This window comes from Balaenoptera borealis (assembly GCF_965194805.1).
Source record: "Balaenoptera borealis genome assembly, chromosome: 12".
Lineage (NCBI taxonomy): Eukaryota > Metazoa > Chordata > Mammalia > Artiodactyla > Balaenopteridae > Balaenoptera > Balaenoptera borealis.
In genome coordinates this window covers 34,640,695-34,657,724 of record NC_138869.1, presented here as the reverse complement: position 1 = coordinate 34,657,724, position 17,030 = coordinate 34,640,695, and the positions used below count along the sequence as shown (strand labels likewise).

Genomic DNA, 17,030 nt, shown 5'->3' with positions numbered 1-17,030 from the left:
TTTATCATTTTCTTTTGTGTATTTGCTATAAAGTTTTTGTGTATGTGGTTACTGTGAGGTTCACATACAGCATCCTATGTAAACTGTAGCCAGTTTTAAGTTGGTGACAGCTTAATTTTGAACACATTCCACAGCTTTATCTTTTTACTACCCCTCCCCATGTTTTGTACTTTTGATGACATCTTTTTGCATGCTTCCCTTAACTAATTATTGTAATTTTAGTTAATTTTACCATTTTGGTCTTTTAACCTTCATGGTTGCTTTGTAAGTGATTGATCCACTACCTTTATTATATATCTACCTTTTCTTAGTGAGACTTTTACTTTCATACATTTTCTTATTATTAATTAGTGCTACTTTTTATTCAGCTTAAAGAAGTCCCTTTGATATTTCTTCTAGGGCTGGCTTAGTGTTGATGAATTCTTTTAGCTTTTGTTTATCTTGGAAACTCTTACTCTCTCCTTCAATTCTGAATGATAACCTTGTTCAGAATTCTCGGTTGGACTTTTTTTCCTTTTAGCACTTTGAATATGTCAAGCCACTCTCTTCTGGCCTGTACAGTTTATGCTAAAAAATCTCCTAATAGCCTTGTGGGCTTTAGTATGTAACGAGTTGTTTTTCTCTTGCTGGTTTTAGGACTCTCTCTTTATCCTTAACTTTTACCATTTTAATTATAATGTGTCTTGGTGTGTGTGTCTCTTTGGGTTCATCTTATTTGGAACTCTATGCTTCCTGGACCTGGATGTCTATTTCCTTCCCCATATTAGGGAAGTTTTCAGCCACTATTTCTTCAAATAATTGTTTTGGCTCTTTCTCTCTCTCTTCTCCTTCTGGGATCCCTATAATGCGAATGTTATTTCTCTTGAAGTTGTTCCAAAGGTCCCTTAAGGTATCTTCACTTTTAAAATTCTCTTCTCATTTTGCTGGTCTGTCTGAGTGATTTTCATTGCTTTGTCTTAAGCTTACTGATTCATTCTGCTATCTCATCCAGTCTGCTGTTGAACCCCTCTAGTGTAATTTTCAGTTCAGTTACTAATTCTCTTTGGTACTTTCTTATACTTTCTCTCTGTTGAAGTTCTCACTGTGTTGATTCATTCTTCTTCCAAGTTTGATAAGCAACTTTATGATCATCGTTGAACTCTTTGTCAGGAGACTTCTTACCTCTGTTTCATTTATTTCTTTTTCTGAGGTTTTATCTTATTCTTTCAATTGGAACATATTTCTCTGTCTCCTTATTTTGCTTTATTCTCTGTTTGTTTCTACGTATCAGGTGAATCAGCTATCTCTCCCAGTCTTGAAGGAGTGGTCTTATTTAGGACATGTCCTGTGGGGTTCAGAAGCACAATCCTGCTTGGCCACCAGAGCCAAGCATTCAATGGCTGCCTCCCTATGTGGGCTGTGTGTGCCTTCTAGTTTTGGAGTTGCGGTGGTACACTGGTGGGTGGGGCTGGTCCCCAGACTGGCTGCAGTGCCCAGCCAAGGCACAGCCCTAAGGGTGGGGTTCCCAGCAGGGTGGGCCCACTGGCATAATAGGTTAGAGGGAGAATTCCAAAATGGTGCTTGCCAGCACTGACATTACAAACTAGCCCAAGACTGCAAAAAGCTCTACTGCCAGTGTTTCAGTCCTGGGACAGTGTCCCAACTGGTTCCTGCCTCTCCAGCAGATGCTTCGAGATTAGTAAGTAGGACCCCTTCACCTATGATCCATGTGCTTTTCAACTGGTGTTTGTGTCCTGTGGGTCAACTGGTTTTTGGGTCTGGTGGGTCTGCATGTGAGCCCTTTAAGAGTGGGTTTCTGATCCCTGCAGTTCTATAGTTTTCCTGGACATATTCCCCATTGGTTTTCAAAGCCAGGTGTTTTGGAGTCTTGTCTCTCTTGTGTAGGACCTAGCAGTTGGGGTGCCTGATGTGGAGCTCAAATATCCTTCTCCTCAGGGAAAAGATCCATACCCTTGTGATCGCTCCCATTTGTGGATTGCTGTGGCTGGGGTGTGGTTTTTTTCCCTTGCGCAGACTTATCTCTGCCTCTCCTACCTGTCTTGATGCTGTCCTTTAACCCTTTGTTGTGGAAGACTCTATTCATCCAGTTTTCAGGTCCTTTCTGAGACAATTATTCCATACGTAGTTGTAGATTTGTTGTGTCTGTGGGAGGAGCTGAGTTCAGTATCTTCCTATGCCATCATATTGAACCCTCTCCTAGGACAGCCAATTCTTTATCCCACCTGAGGTTCTATGTTATGAATCTTACTGGTAAATCTCTCTGTAAACCTAAAAGTTTCAGCTTTCTCTGCTCTTTTAAGTCAGTTGTCACTCCTCAATCTTACAGAATTTATGAACATTTTTATGTTGTTATCTCCTCTTCATTTTGGTGGATTTATACCATTTTTATTCCTATGTTATAATTTTATTGCAGCTTAAGGAAAAATCAGAGATAAAAACATGTATTTAATCTGCCAATTTTTGATTCACTTTTTTCCTTACATTTATTAAAAGTATTAATTAGGTTATGATTTACCTCTTATGATCTGATGTAGAATTTACCTATATTTCTATAAATTTTGAGGTTTCTTATTAGCTGGGTGCCATTTTTTTTTAAATGAAATCTTTCACTTTCTTGTATAGCCTTTAAGTGGTATATGAGTGGCCATACTTCCTGGTTTATGATCTCTTTGGGGAACTGTAAATGCATTGCTGTGTTTTATTATCAAATGAAATTTACAGTGTCCTGTTCCACAGAATGAAACACAGAAGGATTTCATAGGCACTCATCCAGATGGAGCACAAATCTAAAGTCTACATGCAAACTTCTAAGAAATCACCTTTGCCATCTTATGTGCAGTCCTGTTTCCTGGGCTTCTAGAAGAATTGATTTTGTTAAAAATAATCCCAGACGAAACTCAAAAAGAAGCATCAGTAGTCTCTCAATACTTTCAGTTGTTTAAGATTATCTTAGCAGGAGAGTTTGTGCTGCTTTATGAATTCTAGATGGCTCAGTTTCCTGCAGAGTATATTTATTAATTATTTAACGAGTAATTAATGTATTATTTCTAGTCTCTTTAGAAATAATATGAGGAATAACTCAACCATCTTTCTATTTTAACATGATCATTAGAAAATTAATATATTAATATAATTTCAGTCAAGATGAATAAGCTCTAGAGATCTGCTGTACAACATTGTACCTACAGTCAACAATAAAATATCGTATACTTTAAAATTTGTTGAAATAGATCTCATGTTAAGTGTTCTTTCCACAATTAAATAGAGTAAGATAAATTTTCAAAAACCACTACCATGTACTCTTACTGTCCAAAGGCATGTCTAATTTTTTAAAAATTGAAGAACTAAAAAATCTTAATAGCAGCTTGAACATACCATCTTTATCAGCAGTGTCTTGAGGCTTGCATTTTAAAGTGAAGATCTTCCGTAGCTTACAGTTAGCTGAGACAATAATTCCATCCAGTGACTGGAAAACTGCTCCTTTGAATATTTCACTGGTAAATGCCACCAAGTCAATGCATAGATTGCACCACTAAAATTAAAAAGGGAAAGAGGAGTAAGTACTATGTAAAATCACATAAATGAAATGCAAAGTCCAGAATTGAGGCAATCGTCTGGATCAACCAGCCCCAAAGCAATTTTCCCCTTTAGGCAAATCTATCTGTTTTGGCTTCGATTTTCTTAAAAATTGTCTTGATTCTTCCAAAGAAATCATCATGATCTAAACTGTACACTGGTCATCTGGCTAAAGAGTTTCCATGGTGAGACAAGGCTTTGACAACTTAGGGAAGTAACTCTAGATCAGTAGGCAGTATGCTAGTCGGAAGCTAATTGTAGGTGCATTAGACCACTTAAATCTTGAAAATCAAGGATAAGTAGCCAATTGTTCCTTCAAGAGGACTAATTTGATCACAATTAGCCACTTATATTTGTTAAAAAAAAAAGCACGGATGAAACTGAAATTAGAAGCTGGGTCTAAACTGCAGCCATTGCTGTTTATTTATAACCAATTAACCTATTGTACAGAAATAGATTCTTCTAAAGAATTTGTAATTATGCCAGGTATTTGCCAGTTTTAAAAGTAGTCTTGCAGGGACTAATTTCTGCCCATTAAACAATTAGACCCCTCAATACTTCATCAAATAAATTCTCTAAATGGTCTTACTGAGTTAAAGAAAAGGAGCAAATAATCGTTTAGTAAAAAATTATGACATATATAAGATGGCAGGGCAAAAGCAGAAAAAAGAATTTTTGCAGTTAAAAGAAAAGCAGTATTTAAAATTGTCTGTGCTTTGATTAAAATATTAGGCTCCTCCATTATTTGCTTAGAAGCACAGTTTATATAAGGTCTGTTTTATTAATTTATCAAAATTAAAAGATACATTAATTGATAAAGGAAATAATAATGTCATTTTAAAAGTCAAATTCCATTTAGAAGTATTGATTTTAATATGGAGGAGAACCTGAGCTTGTTTCCATAGTAGAAAAGTAAAAGAGATTGCGGTAAATTATTGATTAAATATGTAAAATTATTTTCTTTGTAGATGTCTCAACAGTAACATTTTATTCCCAGGTGATGAGAATGCTCTGGTCTTTCGGGGAAAAAGGAGTCAGGTGTAATAAAAGGTAGGAGGTAGGATTGAGTGTGATGTAACAATAAGGTTGGCTTGACCAGCGGGATGGGGTGCTCTGGGGAAGTGTGGGAAGTAATGTGGGATAGGGCAGTGAGGCCAGGTTCTGGAGGAGCTGGAAGATCAAGAAGAGAAACTTGGATCCCAGAGGGTCAAGTGTCACTGTGGTTCTTGAAGCCGAATGTGAGAAAAGTAGAGTATTGGAAGTCTGGACTAACCCTGATGCAGGAACGTTTGGGGTGGTAGAGTGGTACTGGGAAGAAGGCTGAGGCAGAGTAGAGACAGACTGAGGCACAGAAGCACCAATTAGCCTCCATCAGTCATTTAAGCATGAAGTGAGGAGGGTCTGGTTTGAAGGCTAGCATAGGAAGTGAAATGTAAGGGACAAATCCAGTATGCATGCCATATGGTGAAACACCATGGCTTGGTAAAATCCAGGTTATATGGAGGTACTGGGGTTTCCAGCTATCCAACACTAATTATTAACATTATTATACTAGCATTATTATTGTTGTTACAAATTTGGGTTCCATTCCTTAAAAACTTAACATTATGCCCCAATTCCAATCTTTCAGCTGGTTTGTCCTATCAGGAATCGCATTCATCCATTCTTCCCCATAGGTGCTAAGTGCTTATCAGGTGTTAGACACGGGCTTAACAAGTTTTATACAAAATGTAGCCCTTTGTCACTTTTCCACTCATGCAATCATACTGTCAACTCTTAACCCTTTTTTCTCTCTGTATTTTATTTTATTAATTAATTTATTTATTTTTGGCTGTGTTGGGTCTTCGTTTCTGTGCGAGGGCTTTCTCTAGTTGCGGCGAGTGGGGGCCACTCTTCATCGCGGTGCGCGGGCCTCTCAATACCGCGGCCTCTTTTGTTGCGGAGCACAGGCTCCAGACGCGCAGGCTCAGTAGTTGTGGCTCACGGGCCTAATTGCTCCGTGGCATGTGGGATCTTCCCAGACCAGGGCTCGAACCCGTGTCCCCTGCATTGGCAGGCAGATTCTCAACCACTGCGCCACCAGGGAAGCCTCTCCCTGTATTTTAAAATAATACCTCTTGATTCATCAATTTTAGACATTATCTGCTGACTTCCTATTATGGTAGATAAGATTTTTAGCTTACTTATACAGCTAACTTTTCTGACTCCATCCTCCCTAGATAATTATCTCTCATTCTTTCTCTTTCTCTCTTTTCTTTAAAATTCATATTCTGTGTTTACCTTATTGTGACTATGTAAATATTGTACACAACTGAGCCAAGTGATGCTCTATGATTACCTTTCCTTTCCTTATGCAACTTCTTTAGATTTCTAGAGTTAATAACTGCTTTTTAAATTATCTTTTTTTTTTGAAATAAATATTTTGAGTCTTCCTACGTCTAGGAAACGCTTGGAGGTGACATCTGAGTTTCGTTTTGAACAACTAATAAGGGCTTCCAGGCCCAAGGAGGTATGGGAATGTGCTGGGCATTTTTTCTCAGGACCCTCCCCCTTTATTCTCTGCTTAGATGAACCCTCCAGCTGGCTGCACCTGAAGACCCAATCAGAATCTGCCAGATCTGCTTGGGAACTGGTGTCGACCTCCTTTAAACAGTGCAAGTCCAGGAAACCAGGCCCTTACCTACTACACCCATTTTTTCTCTTTTTTTCCACAGTTTTATTGAGAAATAATTGACATCACTATATAAGTTTAAGGTGTACAGCATGATGATTTGATTTACATGTATTGTGAAATGATTACCACAATAGATTTAGTTAACATCCATCATCTCATACACATACAACAGAAAGAAAAAAAAAAGATTTCTCCTTGTGATGAGAACTCTCAGGATCTACTCTCTTAACAACTTTCCTATATAGCTCATCAGCAGTGTTAACTATAGTCACCATGCTGTACGTTACATCCCTAGTGTTTATTTATCTTATAACTAGAAGTTTGTACCTTTTGATTACTTTCCTTCAATTCCTGCTCTGCCCTCACCCCCACCCCCCACTACATCTAGTAACCACAAATCTGATCTCTTTTTCCATGAGTCTGGTGGTTTTTGTTTTGCTTTGTTTTCATTAGAGTCCACATATAAGTGAGATCATACTGTACTTATCCTTCTCTATCTGACTTACTTCACTTAGCATAAAATGCCATCAAGGTCTATCCATGTTGTTGCAAATGGTAGGATTTTCTCACTTTTTTATGGCTGAAAAATATTCCATTGTACATATATGCCACAACTTCCTTATTCATCTATAGACGGACACTTAGGTTGTTTCCATGTCTTGGCTCTTGTAGATAATGCTACAATGAATATGGGGGTGCAGATATCTTTTTGAGTTAGTGCTTTTGTTTCCTTTGACGATGTTCCCATAAGTGGAATTGCTGGATCATTTGGTAGTTCTATTTTTAAGTTTTTGAGGAACCTCCACACTGTTTTCCATAGTGGCTATACCAATTTACAATCCCACCAACAAAGCACAAAGGTTCCCTTTCCTCTGCAATCATACACATTTGTCTCTTGTCTTTTTGATGATATCCATTCTAACAGGTATGAGTTACATCTCACTGTGGTTTTAGTTTGCAATTACTTAATGACTAGCGATGTTGAGCATTTTTTCATATACCTGTTGGCTTTTTGTATATCTTCTTTGGAAGAATGTCTATTCAGGTCCTTTGTCCATTTTAATTGGATTGTTTTGTTGCTATTGAGTTGTATGAGTTCTTTGTATAATTTTTGATATTAACTCCTTATCAGATATATGGCTTGCAAATATTTTTTCCATTTCATAGGTTGTCTTTTCACTTTGTTAATGGTTTCTTTTGCTGTGCAGAAGCTTTTTAGTTTGATGTAATCCCAGTTGTTGTTTACTTTTGATTTTGTTGCTTGTGTTGTAGGTGTGATTTACACACTTCTTATATATCCCAGTCAAACTGCTTTTATTCCCTCTGCCTGGACTCATGCTTCACGGAAAGTACTTAACAAATAATGGTATGCATGTGTGTGTATGAATATACGAAGACATGCATATACATACATGCCTACACAAATACTTTCAATCTTTCATTATATCATCATTTGACAAACACCATAAATGTGTGAGAACTGGTAAGTTATTTAGTGAATCCATCTCTTAGAAGTACAGATGGGAGTAATTCCTGGAAAAGATGGGAATATCTTTCACAAATCTTCCTTGGTTAGAGGAAATAGAAAATTTTTTTTAGTTTAGTGGATAGAAATTTTTTTTTGGTTTAGCTGATATTTATAAAGGTTACAATTTTCATAAGCTTCCACAAATAACTCATTATTCATATAAATTCTGTGATAATTTTCTGAAGTTTTAGAAAAGAGTATGAACTCTCTACTATTAACAGGTGGGTTATCTGAATTACAGCTGATCTTTATAAAATATTTTCATTATCCTTGGGGATATCATTCACTCTTAAAATCCCTTTTTTGCATTTTTCTTGATCACTAATCACTTTATTCCTATGTGCAACTCTAGGCCATCAGGGAAGAGCTCTTGATCTAAAATATTTATAATTATGGGTCCTTAAGAAATAAGCACAGGAAAGACAGCAATCTTGATAAAGAAGAGACAAGTTCTGTTTAGTTTGTTTCTTGGATTGATAAGAGAGTTTATGGTATCTAGTTCCAGCATGGAATTTTACGTGAAACAACTGACTGCCAAAGGGTGAAAGCATTATTCAAAGCATCAGTTTCTAGTTTTTACTGAAATGTTTTGGCCATATGGCTTCATTGCACTGGTGAAACACATGCACGCACAGGCACACACACACACCCGCGCACACAGACACATTCAAGAGCTTGCAATAACAAGCTCTTGGTTGTCCCAGAACTCTTTTCATTTCCTGTGCCCCTATTCTCTGCCAATATCGTAGGAAAGATCTGAAGATAATGGATTCATGTTGCATGTGTGTAAAGAGCCTGAGTTGCTAACAGTACACAGCTCTAGCCAGCATTGCCTTGCTAAAAAGGAATGACAAACAAAAAATTACAATTTCATAACCTAGCAATCATAAAGTGATCTTTTCCAGAATTTTAGAACCTCATTCTGTTTTCATGCTCCTGAAATAACAAAAAACAAGGTTTTAAGACTTTTATTCTTGAGCCTTTCAAAATAGTTTTTCACTTTAGCTTTAATTTCTCAAGAGAAAATCTGATTACAATGATTTTATCTTCTTTTTCACCATCATATTGTGATTATTAAGTGGTGTAAGCAGAGATTGCAATAGTAATTTCCACGTGGTCAGGGGAAGTAATTACATATTACTAGTGTATTAAAAGCAATTTCCCCAGGGAAAGCAAATCACCACAAGTCCTTACATGGAGAGAGGGGAGTTGATGACTGGAGGTCGGGGCTGCCACGGTAGTAGCTCATGGCTGAACCAAGGAAAGGCAAATTCCTTGTAGAAGTGTCATCATTATACCTGTTCAGCAATCAATCTCTACCTCCCAGTTCCTATCCTCCAGCAAGCTATCTCTTCCTGAAACAGCTGTCCCATCTTTCTCTTGCTAATCCTCAAGTCACCCTTTCACTGTGCCTTTTGAAATCCTTACTACTGAAAAGTACCTATATTCTTTATATTCTTCTAAGGGTCCTACACACCTTAACTGAAACCTGGCTTTTCTCTGAGATATTACTTCCCCTTCAAGCCTGGAGTTGAAGTTCACTTATGCAGTTCACCAGTGCTTCTACAGCCCCCTACTTTGAGGCCATGGGGCGGGGTGGCACTAGAAGAGAGTTTGGTCTTCTGACTGGGAACCCTATCTTCTTTGAAGCCTGAGGCATTGCAGAGACAGGCTCTTCCACCCTTTCAGCTTCACCTCATGCCCCAGTCACTCCTTCTACCTCCTCAGGTACACACACACCATCCTGTACACGCATTCCTGGAAAATGCTGGGACCAGGTTCATCTTACCTTCTGACATACTGTTCAACACCCTAAAGGTCCCTTAACCTTTTCTTAAAGTTTTCCTCTCCTCTTCACTCCTTAATCCACTCACATGGCCATATTTTGAGATTTAATTTAATTACCCTGGTATACTTCAAAAATTTTGAATTATATTCTATTCCCTTATCTCTCTGTCAACTCCCTCCCGTTAACCTCTACTGACAACACCTTTTAAATATATTCCTCTGAGGGATGCAAGAGTTTGGGCCCTGGAGGCAAACTGTCTGGATTTGGATTCCAGTTCCACCACTCACTAGTTATATAATCTTTGCAGTTACTTAGTCCTCTCTGTGCCTCTCTTTCCTTATTTGTAAAATGGTGATAATAATGACACATCTCTCATAGAGTTGTTAGGATTCAGTGTTTAAATACATGTAAGCACTTCTAATAGTGCCTAGCATATAGTAAATGCTCAATGTATGTTAACCATATGATCTTTTTGACGTTCATACTGTGAAACTCATAGACTTTGAGGGTTCAGTTCAATGAGTTTTGACCATTTCATACATCTGTATACCATACCCTATCAAGATATAGAACATTTTGATCACCCCAGACCGATCTTTTGTGCAGCTCTCCAATCAATCTCAGCATTCATACAGTTTAAGGGCAAGTACTAACTTCTTTCACTTTAGATTAATTTTGTCTATTCTATTACTTTATATAAATGAAATCACAGTAAATGGCTTCTTAGAGTTAGGCTAAGATTTGAGGTTCATCGGTGTTGTTGCATGTACTGGTAGTTCATTCTTGTTTTGCTGAGTAGGAGCTCACTATGAATAGACCACAATTTGTTCAGTCTTCTGTTGTTGGACACTTGCATTATTTCAAGATTTCAGCTATCATAAATAAAACTGTTGTGAAATTCAAATTTGTGTACACATATTTTCATTTCCTTGAATAGACACGAAGAAGTGGAACTGTTGGGTCAAAGGGTAAATGTTTAACTTTATGAGAAACTTCCAAAGGTATTTCCAAAGTGGTTATACCATTTTCCATTTACACTAGAAATTTATGAAATTGCTTTACATCTCAACAACATTTAGTATTTCCAGTCTCTTTTAATTTAGCCATTCTAGTGGATGAAGTAGTGGTGGTAACTGTGTTTTAAATCTGAATTTCCCTGACTGATGGTATAGAGCTCTTCTTCGTATGCTTATTTAACCAAATGTATAATCTTTGTTTAATTATTTTTGCCTTAAAAAGTTATGTCTTTTTATTATAGAGTTGTAGGATGTAGTCTGAATACAAGTCTTTTGTCAGTTATATGTATTAAGAATATTTTCTCCCAGTTTGTGGCTTGCTTATTCATTTTCTTAATAATATCTTTTTGAAGAGCAGTTTTAAATTTTATTGAAGCCCATTTTGTCAATTAATTTTTTATTATGGTTAATGCTTTCTGGGTCCTAAGAAATCTCTTAAAGTAGCTCTTCAGTTTTAGTATTTACATTTAGGTATATGATTCATCTCAAATTAATTTTTGTGAATGGTATGAAGTATGGGTTGAGCTTCATTTTTCTTTCTTCTATATGAATACTCAGAAGTTCCAGTTCTCAAAAAATTGCTCTGATGCCTTGGTTGAAAATCAACTGACTATACATGTGTGGTTGTATTTCTGAACTTTTTATTGGTATCTATGCCAAGAACATAATGTCTTCATTACTGTAAGCTTAAACCAAGTTTTGAAATCATAAGGTATAAATTTTACTTTTTGAAAACTGTTCTGGCTATTCTAGGACCTTTGAATTTCTACATAAATTTCAGAAGTATCTTCTTAATTTCTGAAAAAAAAAAAAAAAAAAGAAGCCTGTTGGGATTCTAATTGGGATTAGATTGAACCAAGAGATTTACTGAGAGAGTATTGGCAGTTTAACAAATACAGTCTTCTGATCCATAAACAACATGCCCCCATTTCAATTTCTCTCAGCAATGTTTTATAGCTTTCACTGTAAAGGTCTAACATATATTTTCTTAAATTTATTCCTGAATATTTAATATTTTTCATGGTATTGTAAATATTTTTAAGATTTAGAATTTTCAATTGTTTACTGCTACAAATTTGTATAGAAATATATAGAAACAATTGATTTTGGTATACTGCCATTGTATTCTGTGACCTTGCTAAACTCAATTACGTTACTAGGTTTTCTTTAGTTTTTGTCGGTTCTCTAGAATTTTCTTTTTTATTAAAACATCTTTACTGGAGTATAATTGCTTTACAATGTTGTGTTAATTTCTGCTGTATAACAAAGTGAATCAGCTATATGTATACATATATCTCCATATCCCCTCCCTCTTGTGCCTCCCTCACACTCTCCCTTTCCCACCCCTCTAGGTGGTCACAAAGCACCAAGCTGACATCCCTGTGTTATGCAGCTGCTTCCCACTAGCTATCTATTTTACATTTGGTAGTATATATATGTCAATGCTACTCTCTCACTTTGTCCCAGCTTACCCTTCCCCTCCCCGTGTCCTCAGCTTACCCTTCCCCTCCCTGTGCATTTTCTACGTCTGCGTCTTTATTCCTGTCCTACCCCTAGGTTCATCAGAACCATTTTTTTTTTAGATTCCATATATAGGTGTTAGGATACGGTATTTGTTTTTCTCGTTCTAACTTACTTCACTCTGTATGAGACTCTAGGCCCATCCACCTCACTACGAATAACTCAATCTTGTTTCTTTTTATGGCTGAGTAATATTCCATTGTATATATGTACCACATCTTCTTTATCCATTCATCTGTTGATGGATACCTAGGTTGCTTCCATATCCTGGCTATTGTAAATGGTGCTGCAATGACATTGTGGTACATGACTCTTTTTGAATTATGGTTTTCTCAGGGTATATGCCCAGTAGTGGGATTGCTGGGTCAGATGGTAGTTCTATTTTTAGTTTTTTAAGGAACCTCCATACTGTTCTCCATAGTGGCTGTACCAATTTATATTCCCACCAACAGTGCAAGAGGGTTCCCTTTTCTCCACACCTTCTCCAGCATTTATTGTTTGTAGATTTTTTGATGATGGCCATTCTGACAGATGTGAGGTGATACTTCATTGTGCTTTTGATTTGCATTTCTCTAATGATTAGTGATGTTGAGCATCCTTTCAAGTGTTTGTTGGCAACCGGTATGTCTTCTTTAGAGAATTGTCTATTTAGGTGTTCTGCCCACTTTTGGATTGGGTTGTTTGTTTTTTGGATATTGAGCTGCATGAGCTGCTTGTATAATTTGGAGATTAATCCTTTGTCAGTTGCATCGTTGGCAAATATTTTCTCCCATTCTGATGGTTGTCTTTTCATCGTGTTTATGGTTTCCTTTGCTGTACAAAAGCTTTTAAGTTTCATGAGGTCCCATTTGTTTATTTTTATTTTCATTGCTCTAGGAGGGGGTCAAAAAGGATCTTGCTGTGATTTATGTCGAGTGTTCTGCCTATGTTTTCCTCTAAGAGTTTTATAGTGTCTGGCCTTACATTTAGGTCTTTAATCTATTTTGAGTTTATTTTTGTGTATGGTGTTAGGAAGTGCTCTAATTTCATTGTTTTACATGTAGCTGTCCAGTTTTCCCAGGACCTATTATTGAAGAGGCTGTCTTTGTTCCATTGTATACTCTTGCCTCCTTTATCAAAGATAAGGTGACCATATGAGCATGGGTTTATCTCTGGGCTTACTATCCTGTTCCATTGATCTATATTTCTGTTTTTGTGCCAGTAGCATACTGTCTTGATTACTGTAGCTTTGTAGTATAGTCTGAAGTCAGGGAGCCTGATTCCTCCAGCTCCGTTTTTCTTTCTCAAGATTGCTTTGGCTATTCGGGGTCTTTTGTGTTTCCATACAAATTGTGCAATGTTTTGTTCTAGTTCTGTGAAAAATGCCATTGGTAGTTTGATAGGGATTGCATTGAATCTGTAGATTGCTTTGGGTAGTACAGTCATTTTCACAATGTTGAATCTTCCAATCCAAGAACATGGTATATCTCTATCTCTTTGTATCATCTTTAATTTCTTTCATCAGGGTCTTACAGTTTTCTGCATACAGGTCTTTTGTCTCCTTAGGTAGGTTTATTCCTAGGTATTTTATTCTTTTTGTTTCAATGGTAAATGGGAGTGTTTCCTTAATTTCTCTTTCAGATTTTTCATCATTAGTGTATAAGAATTCAAGAGATTTCTGTGCATTAATTTTGTATCCTGCTACATTACCCAATTCATTGATTAGCTTTAGTAGTTTTCTGGTAGCATCTTTAGGATTCTCTATGTATAGTATCGTGTCATCTGCAAACAGTGACAGTTTTACTTCTTTTCTGATTTGGATTCCTTTTATTTCTTTTTCTTCTCTGATTGCTGTGGCTAAAACTTCCTAAACTATGTTGAATAATAGTGGTGAGAGTGGGCAACCTTGTCTTGTTCCTGATTTTAGAGGAAATGGTTTAGTTTTTCACCATTGAGAACGATGTTGACTGTGGGTTTGTCATATATGGCCTTTATTAGGTTGAGGTAAGTGCCCTCTATGCCTACTTTCTGGAGAGTTTTTATCATAAATGGGTGTTGAATTTTGTCAAAAGCTTTTTCTGCATCTATTGAGATGAACATATGGTTTTTATCATTCAATTTGTTAATATGATGTATCACATTGATTGATTTGCATATACTGAAGAATGCTTGCATTCCTGGGATAAACCCCTCTTGATCATGGTGTATGGTCCTTTTAATGTGCTGCCGGATTCTGTTTGTTAGTATTTTGTTGAGGATTTTTGCATCTATGTTCATCCGTGATATTGGCCTGTAATTTTCTTTTTTTGGAGGGGACATCTTTGTGTGGTTTTGGTATCAGGGTGATGGTGGCCTGGTAGAACGAGTTGGGAGTGTTCCTCCCTCTGCTATATTTTGGAAGAGCTTGAGAAGGAAATATGTTAGCTCTTCTCTAAATTTTGATAGAATTCACCTGTGAATCCATCTGGTCCTGGGCTTTTGTTTGTTGGAAGATTCTTAGTCACAGTTTCAATTTCAGTGCTTGTGACTGGTCTGTTTATACTTTCTACTTCTTCTTGGTTCACTCTCGGAAGGTTGTGGTTTTCTAAGAATTTGTCCATTTCTTCCATGTTGTCCATTTTATTGGCATATAGTTGCTTGTAGTAATCTCTCATGATCCTTTGTATTTCTTCAGTGTTAGTTATTTCTTCTTTTTCATTTCTGATTCTGTTGATTTGAGTCTTCTCCCTTTTTTTCTTGATGAGTTTGGCTAATGGTTTATCAATTTTGTTTATCTTCTCAAAGAACCAGCTTTTACTTTTATTGATCTTTGCTACCATTTCCTTCATTTCTTTTTCATTTATTTCCGATCTGATCTTTATGATTTCTTTCCTTCTGCTAACTTTGCGGGTTTTTTGGCTCTTCTTTCTCTCATTGCTTTAGGTGTAAGGTTAGGTTGTTTATCTGACTTTTTGTTATTTCTTGAGGTAGGACTGTATTGCTATAAACTTGCCTCTTAGAACTGCTTTTGTTACATCCCATAGGTTTTGGGTTGTTGTGTTTTCATTATCATTTGTTTCTAGGTATTTTCTGACTTCCTCTTTGATTTCTTCAGTGATCTCTTGGTTATTTAGTAGCATATTGTTTAGCTTCCATGTGTTTGTATTTTTTTACAGTTTTTTCCCTGTAATTGATATCTAGTCTCGGAGCATTGTGGTCAGAAAAGATACTTAATACGATTTCAATTTTCTTAAATTTACCAAGGCTTGATTTGTGACCCAAGATATGATCTATCCTGGAGGATGTTCCATGAGCACTTGAGAAGAAAGTGTATTCTGTTGTTTTTGGATGGAATGTCCTATAAATATCAATTAAGTCCATCCTGCTTAATGTATCATTTAAAGTTTGTGTTTCCTTATTTATTTTCATTTTGGATGATCTGTCCATTGGTGAAAATGGGGTGTTAGAGTCCCCTACTATGATTGTGTTACTGTCTATTTCCCCTTTTATGGCTGTTAGCATTTGCCTTATGTATTAAAGTGTTCCTATGTTGGGTGCATAAATATTTACAATTGTTATATCTTCTTCTTGGATTGATCCCTTGATCATTATGTAGTGTCCTTCTTTGTCTCTTATAATAGTCTTCATTTTAAAGTCTATTTTGCCTGATATGAGAATTGCTACTCCAGCTTTCTTTTGATTTCCATTTGAATGGAATAGCTTCTTCCATTCCCCACTTTCAATCTATATGTGACCCTAGGTCTGAAGTGGGCCCCTTGTAGACAGCATATATATGGGTCTTGTTTTTGTATCCATTCAGCCAGTCTGTGTCTTTTGTTTGGAGCATTTAGTCCATTTACAATTAAGGTAATTATCGATATGTATGTTCCTATTCCCATTTTCTTAATTGTTTTGGGTTTGTTATTGTAGGTCTTTTCCTTCTCTTGTGTTTCCTGCCTAGAGAAGTTCCTTTAGCATTTGTTGTAAAGCTGGTTTGTTGGTGCTGAATTCTCTTAACTTTTGCTTGTCTGTAAAGGTTTTAATTTCTCTGTCAAATCTGAATGAGATCCTTGCTGGGTAGAGTAATGTTGGTTGTAGGTTTTTCCCTTTCATCACTTTAAATATGTCCTGCCACTCCCTTCTGGCTTCCAGAGTTTCTGCTGAACGATCAGCTGTTAACCTTATAGGGATTCCCTTGTATGTTATTTGCTGCTTTTAATATTTTTCCTTTGCAGTTATTTTTTGATAGTTTGATTAATATGTGTCTTGGCGTGTTTCTCCTTGGATTTATCCTGTATGGGATTCTCTGCGCTTCCTGGACTTGATTTACTATTTCCTTTCCCATGTTAGGGAAGTTTTCAACTATAATCTCTTCAAATATTTCCTCAGACCCTTTCTTTTTCACTTATTTTTCTGGGACCCCTATAATTCCAATGTTGGTGCGTTTAATGTTGTCCCAGAGGTCTCTTTTCATTCTTTTTTCTTTATTGTGGTCTGCGGCAGTTATTTCCAGTATTTTATCTTCCAGGTCACTTACCTGTTGTTCTGCCTCAGTTATTCTGCTATTGATTCCTTCTAGAGAATTTTTAATTTCATTTATTGTGCTGTTCATCATTGTTTGTTTGCTCTTTAGTTCTTCTAGGTCCTTGTTAAACGTTTCTTGTATTTTCTCCATTCTATTTCCAAGATTTTGGATCATCTCTACTATCATCATTCTGAATTCTTTTTCAGGCAGACTGCCTATTTCCTCTTCATTTGTTTGGTATGGTGGGTTTTTACCTTGCTCCTTCATCTGCTGCAAATTTCTCTGTCTTCTGATTTTGTTTAACTTACTGCGTTCGCGGTCTCCTTTCCACAGGCTGCAGGTTTGTAGTTCCCATTGTTCTTGGTGTCTGCCCCCGGTGGGTGAGGTTAGTTCACTGGCTTCTTTAGGCTTCCTGGTGGAGGGGACTGGCGCCTGTGCTCTTG

The 17,030-nt window shown here is 36.7% G+C and overlaps 1 protein-coding gene across 21 annotated transcripts in view; it reads right to left on the bottom strand.

Annotated features, from left to right (window-relative positions):
* The window catches only part of CFAP20DC (CFAP20 domain containing), a 290,901-nt gene that overhangs the window by 167,207 nt on the left and 106,664 nt on the right, over window positions 1-17,030 (bottom strand). For all 21 annotated transcript variants that reach the window (XR_014232111.1, XR_014232112.1, XR_014232113.1 and 18 more), the window contains one exon: window positions 3,376-3,532. Coding sequence is in view for 18 of the 21 variants with exons in the window: in XM_082344685.1 (XP_082200811.1) it covers window positions 3,376-3,532 (157 nt within the window). In the remaining 3 variants the exon portion in view is untranslated. The remainder of the gene's footprint in view (window positions 1-3,375; window positions 3,533-17,030) is intronic.